Genomic DNA, 6759 nt, shown 5'->3' on the forward strand with positions numbered 1-6759 from the left:
AAATTAAGGGTAAATACACTTAATTTAAGACATTTTGACTTATTTCTAGATTCTTTTTGTAGTGTGAACTTTCCACCCTTGTCTGGTGAAACTATATAGTGGAAAACTCTAAATTCACCTCTCTTACTTTAACATTAAAATTGATATAGACCAATAAGTTCTGCAGTTAAAGCTGTGACTAAAATGTCAGTATACCTTATTACTTTGATCAGGCTCTTTTAAAAATACCTGTATTTTTCAGCAGAGGCTGCCCATTTACTGCAGGTTAGTTGTTTTTTGTTTGTTTCAAGTAGGGATTATTTTTTTCTAAGGAAAATGTATTTTTTAGCTTCATTCTAGAGGGGAGATAAATGATTTGAACAAACATGAGGACATCCTAAAGGTTTCACACATGTTCAGAGTCCAGCAGGTCTGGTTCAGAGTGAGACTGTGCCCCTGCTGTGACCTGGATCTTTTCTAAACACTAAATAAATGACTTCACAAGCTTCTGAAGCTGCTGCGTCGGATGTTGGAGCAGGAAGTTTACATTAGCTCCATGTTGGTGGGGGAGGGGGACTTTTCCACCTCTCCCTAAATCCCTGGGTCAGTTCCCCCAGTGAGGAGGACACTCCTGTGGAAATCTCTCACTCAGAACACACTGGAGTGTTGTTTTGTCCTGTTATTCATGGTGTCCATCAGTGTAGCCCAGCATTCTGCCATCAGTTAGATATGATTCAAATTCTGCAGATGATGTTTGGATAAAAAGGGATTTTCTTGTTTGACGATTACAGGAAGTGGCAGCTCTTCATTCTTTCCTCCTCCTCCGACCGTCTGTGCCTTTCTTCTCCGTATCGTGCTTCCTGTCGTTCCTCCTAACCCTCTGTCCTCAAACACACTCCTCTTGCTCATGGCTGAAAGACTCTAACCTTGTTATGAAATTTAAAGGGGCATGGATTACCCTCCCCTCAGCCGACATGAGCAGGTACCAAACTTATCTGCAGATAACCTAGAACTGCGACCCTTGTTGTCTTGCAGGCCACCTGTGAGCGAGGCTTTGCCGCCATGGAAGAGTCCCATCAGAAGGTGATCGAAGAGCTACAGAGGAAACACCAGAGGGAGCTGGAGAACCTGAAGGAAGAGAAAGAGAGACTGTTGGAGGAGGAAACGGCAGCCACAATTGCTGGTAAAAGCTACCTTCACCGCCTCATGCTGCTGTGATTTTTTTTAAAAAAGACCCAGAGAAATCTCTTCTAACTGTATTTTCCTGCCTGTTATCTCAGCTATTGAGGCGATGAAAAACGCTCACCGGACGGAACTGGAGAAGGAGCTGGATAAAGCCCGCAAGGCCAGCAGCAACAACGAGAACGCAGATATAGAAGAGATCCGCAGACAGCATGAGTGAGTGCTGCGGTCATCAGTTGGAGGCCGGATAAAGCCTCAGTCTCAAGCAGAAGGAGCCCAGTAGACTCTCTAGCCTCTCCTTCCTGTCATTAGCATTCCCAGCTAACTTAGTTTGTACACAAATTGTTGGGATTCTTCTCTCCATTGCTTTAGATGCCCTTACTGAGGTCATGTGTATTTTCAGTAAACTACCATCACCACTTGATTGGCGCCGCTGTTTGTTTTAGAAACATGACAGGCTGTTCTTTCTGCCAACATTGCTTTGAAAAAGGAGCAGCTGCAGAAGTTTGCAGTTCAGGTGGGAAAATCTGTAGAGAGATTGCTGATGGTGAAAGAAAAATAAGTTTTCAGTTTGACACCAGAGGTTTAGGCGACAGCAAAAAGGCCACAAAATGCTATGTGAAAACAAAGCAACATGTGTTTATGTTGCTGCTTTCAATGTTAGAAAGTCAAAGGCTTTTTATTTATTTCTGTATCTATGCTACTTCTAGAAACAATCTTAAGTTCTAATAAAAACCAGCATCTTGTTTTAGCCTCACCTAGCAACGGCGGCCAAAAACAGCACCACATGAAAATATATTACTTTTACATCTTACTCTAAAGATAGAGTTTAATATTGAAATTAATCCCACAGACCATAATAATAGCATTAATATGTGCCCAAAAATGTTCACTTGCACTGAAGTACTGCTAAAAACACAGACGCATAAAGGTTAGCATGATGCTAATTTGCATATAATACCCCATAGGGATACTAATGCTATTAGCAGCTTAAGTTTTTTTTCTTTTTTCAAACTTAAACAAATTGTTTCTTAAATCTTAGACAAACCCAGCCTTTATACAGAATACCACACAGACAGATGAGAAAAAAAAGTACACAATTTAATGCTGCTGAAAACATTGATTATGTAATTTTGATCAAAATAAGCTTATTTGCATAAAAGTGAAAGACCTCTACAAAAAGCTCAGCCTGGAGGAGCTGGAAATGTGAGGAATTGAGGACGTATAAACTCAGTATTGGAGTGAAGTGTCATTGTAGACCAATGATTATGTTTATATCGGAGGTCTTCAACAGGGGGGTCCGCTTGCATGGGGGTCGCGAAAGTTTTATTTGATTAGACTTTTTTTATATTCCCTCCTGCAATTTTTTCCACTAATTGAAATGTCTTTAAATCCACATTAACATGAATTCAACACACTGTAGTAAACAGATAAATGGAGGCAGAAGATGTCTTTCAGTCATCAATGCACACATTCAGCGACACACAGGAGCTCTTTCAAGCTGGGCACCGCTTCATTCACAACACCTGTCCCATCAAAAAGGAATCAGAATCAGAAATACTTTAATAATCCCAGGGAGAAATTACTTTCGTTATATTACTCCATCTGTAATAGAGTAACTATAGGACCACTTTGATAGAACACAATTTCATTCAATATTTATATAATTAGGGGTCCCCGCTCCATCTCACCATCAGTTTGGGGGTCCTTGGCCTGGAAAACGTTGAAGGCGCTTGATTTAAAGGAAAATATAAAAGATCTCTTTAAAGGGCAGAAATATTTGCAGAAGAAATTTTACAAAACCGCTGAACTGTATGAAGGAATTAGTTGCCGCCAACTTTACAGCAGTTCAGTTTAGTTTAATTTCTGCTGAAATGGATCTACTGCAAACATGTTAATTTATTCAAACTATAGACTTAATTCGTCTAAGCTGATCTCAGTATAAAAGCTGTTGTTAACATTGCTAATGTCAGTCATCACTGAGCTGCTGGTTTTCTCCTGATCGATGCACATTTCTTATATGACTAGCGTCCCGATACGATACCCGATACCTGGCTGTGCAGTATTGGTCGATACCGATACCATCTGTTTGAGATTAATGTGCGTGTGTGTATATATGAAGAATTGCATACTACTTGGATGTAAAATAATTGCCATCATGGCTTTTTCAAGCTGCTGCCTACTTTTGTGAAGCAGGAAAAAGACAAAAACAAAGTGAATCCAGTAGAACTTTTTTATTGCCTACCTGCAATGGGTGACAATAGTTGACTAAACTTTTGGCTCTAAAAATGGTATCAGTGCCCTATTTGTTGGTACTTTCCTATAACGATACCACTATTTCAGTGCTGGATCGGGGCCCCGCTCTACACTGGTATCAGCTAGGGATGCACGATATAATCGGCCCCCTATCGGTATCGGCCTTAAAACTGAATATCGGACATCGGCCACCCCACCGATATTNATCTTAGACAAACCCAGCCTTTATACAGAATACCACACAGACAGATGAGAAAAAAAAGTACACAATTTAATGCTGCTGAAAACATTGATTATGTAATTTTGATCAAAATAAGCTTATTTGCATAAAAGTGAAAGACCTCTACAAAAAGCTCAGCCTGGAGGAGCTGGAAATGTGAGGAATTGAGGACGTATAAACTCAGTATTGGAGTGAAGTGTCATTGTAGACCAATGATTATGTTTATATCGGAGGTCTTCAACAGGGGGGTCCGCTTGCATGGGGGTCGCGAAAGTTTTATTTGATTAGACTTTTTTTATATTCCCTCCTGCAATTTTTTCCACTAATTGAAATGTCTTTAAATCCACATTAACATGTATTCAACACACTGTAGTAAACAGATAAATGGAGGCAGAAGATGTCTTTCAGTCATCAATGCACACATTCAGCGACACACAGGAGCTCTTTCAAGCTGGGCACCGTTTCATTCACAACACCTGTCCCATCAAAAAGGAATCAGAATCAGAAATACTTTAATAATCCCAGGGAGAAATTACTTTCGTTATATTACTCCATCTGTAATAGAGTAACTATAGGACCACTTTGATAGAACACAATTTCATTCAATATTTATATAATTAGGGGTCCCCGCTCCATCTCACCATCAGTTTGGGGGTCCTTGGCCTGGAAAACGTTGAAGGCGCTTGATTTAAAGGAAAATATAAAAGATCTCTTTAAAGGGCAGAAATATTTGCAGAAGAAATTTTACAAAACCGCTGAACTGTATGAAGGAATTAGTTGCCGCCAACTTTACAGCAGTTCAGTTTAGTTTAATTTCTGCTGAAATGGATCTACTGCAAAAATTTTAATTTATTCAAACTATAGACTTAATTCGTCTAAGCTGATCTCAGTATAAAAGCTGTTGTTAACATTGCTAATGTCAGTCATCACTGAGCTGCTGGTTTTCTCCTGATCGATGCACATTTCATATGACGAGTGTCCCGATACGATACCCGATACCTGGCTGTGCAGTATTGGTCGATACCGATACCATCTGTTTGAGATTAATGTGTGTGTATATATGAAGAACTGCATACTACTTGGATGTAAAATAATTGCCATCATGGCTTTTTCAAGCTGCTGCCTACCTTTGTGAAGCAGGAAAAAGACTAAAACAAAGTGAATCCAGTAGAACTTTTTATTGCCTACCTGCAATGGGTGACAATAGTTGAATAAACTTTTGGCTCTCAAAATGGTATCAGTGCCCTATTTGTTGGTACTCGCCGATAACAATACTACTATTTCAGTGCTGGATCGGGGCCCCGCTCTACACTGGTAACAGCATCACTACTTATGACTTCAGTCAACATGTGGCACATGGTATTTTATCAGAGTATCAAAATAAAGCAGTCAGAGGACTAAAAGCACTTTTTGTTGCAGCCATAAGTCATTTATAGGGATTTAATGTGACTGATTTATTCTACTTTGATCCAAGTTTAAATCAAAGCAGAGCTGACAGTTTGTCTTGGGGTTTTTTGCCTTGGACTTTATATTATCAAAATAAAAGAGTCTGAATAAAAATAAAAACACATTTTGAATATTTTACCTTCGGTTTTATAACATGAACATATTAAATGAGTATAAATACTTTGGCCACTCTTTGTCAAACATTATTGCTGTTTGTGCAGCATGGATGGTAAACAGCTGGATCTACCCATCAGTGTGTTGATTCTGTTTTCTCTGTCTCTCTGTGACTCTGCGTCCTGTTTCAGGGAGGAGTTGTGTTCCTTCCAGCGGGAAATCGAAGTGTTATCGGAGCAGTATTCGCAGAAGTGCCTGGAAAACGCCCACCTGGCTCAGGCTCTGGAGGCCGAGAGGCAGGCCCTCAGGCAGTGCCAGAGAGAGAACCAGGAGCTGAACGCACACAACCAGGTGCAGCAACACACCTGTCTGACCAGCGGTTATACCGCCGCCATCAATGCTGCCTCTTACATTCTGCTCCAGTCTGTGCTGAGCCTCTTCTCTGCGCCGTGTTTAGGAGCTGAACAACCGTCTGGCAGCAGAGATCACCAAGATGCGCTCCATGACATCCGAGGATGGAGCCGGAGATCCAAACGTCACAATCCAGGGGAAAGAGCTGTATGAGCTAGAGGTGAGGCTTGGCAGCAACAGCTGTTTCCCTTCAGGAGCTCAACTCCGCTGTCAAAGTGACTACAAGTTTTCTCACTGTTGTTACTCAGGTGATGCTGAGGGTGAAGGAGTCTGAGGTCCAGTACCTGAAGCAGGAAATCAACTCCCTGAAAGATGAACTCCAGGCAGCTCAAAGAGTAAACTTGATTCCTTCTTCCTGACCTCTGTTGAAAAGCACAGCTTTCTGGGGGGGGTTGGCTGAGATGTGCACGAATGCTCTGTGTCTTACTAAGCGAGAATGTGTTTGCAGGATAAGAAATATGCAACAGATAAGTACAAGGACATCTACACAGAGCTGAGCATCGTGAAGGCCAAGGCGGAGCGGGATCTTGGCCGGCTCAGAGAGCAGCTGCAGCTGGCTCACGAGGCGCTGGGTGAGCCGTCGCTGGAGGACATGGAGCGAGGATATGGTACACAAACCCTGCCCGGAAAACAGCCTATGACCAGAAGGCTGCTCTCATAAAAATAATAAAACCTCCTGTTTTTTTATGATAGATATCATGAAGTCCAAGAGCAACCCTGACATTTTGAAGATGGCGGCTGCAGCAGCCAAACGCTCAGAGCGTACTCTGAGGTCAAAGGTAGGTTAGAAAAACAGCGCTTGCATCAGCCATGCAAATGGAGAGAGCTCTCTCTGAACTGTATCACCATCAGCATGACGTGAAGCAGAAACACATTCCTGCCTCCATCCATCAGGCCTAAGATCCACATTGCTGTCAGTTGCTGCCCTCTACAGGTCGCCTGAAAAGTTGCATGCAGCATTGCCTGCCTCCCTGGCTGTTTGATCAGACTGCAGCGCCTTATTGTAGAAACCACAAACCAACATTGATTTATTGAGATTATATGTGATAGACTACACATTAAAAATACGAACACTGAATGTAAAAGGAAAATTATGCTTAATTTATGATTTTATTAATAAAAATCTTGTTAAAGGTACAGGTGAGGATGTT

At 41.4% G+C, this 6759-nt stretch overlaps 1 protein-coding gene across 3 annotated transcripts in view; it reads left to right on the forward strand.

The window, feature by feature from the left end:
* Nucleotides 1–6759, forward strand: part of LOC107095330 (myosin phosphatase Rho-interacting protein-like) — a 55416-nt gene that overhangs the window by 45145 nt on the left and 3512 nt on the right. For all 3 annotated transcript variants that reach the window (XM_015391372.1, XM_015391371.1, XM_015391373.1), the window contains 7 exons: nucleotides 1015–1162; nucleotides 1260–1377; nucleotides 5389–5548; nucleotides 5655–5768; nucleotides 5857–5943; nucleotides 6057–6216; nucleotides 6302–6387. In XM_015391372.1, coding sequence (XP_015246858.1) covers nucleotides 1015–1162; nucleotides 1260–1377; nucleotides 5389–5548; nucleotides 5655–5768; nucleotides 5857–5943; nucleotides 6057–6216; nucleotides 6302–6387 — 873 coding nt within the window. The remainder of the gene's footprint in view (nucleotides 1–1014; nucleotides 1163–1259; nucleotides 1378–5388; nucleotides 5549–5654; nucleotides 5769–5856; nucleotides 5944–6056; nucleotides 6217–6301; nucleotides 6388–6759) is intronic.

Source organism: Cyprinodon variegatus, unplaced genomic scaffold (assembly GCF_000732505.1).
Source record: "Cyprinodon variegatus isolate N-32 unplaced genomic scaffold, C_variegatus-1.0 Scaffold538, whole genome shotgun sequence".
NCBI lineage: Eukaryota > Metazoa > Chordata > Actinopteri > Cyprinodontiformes > Cyprinodontidae > Cyprinodon > Cyprinodon variegatus.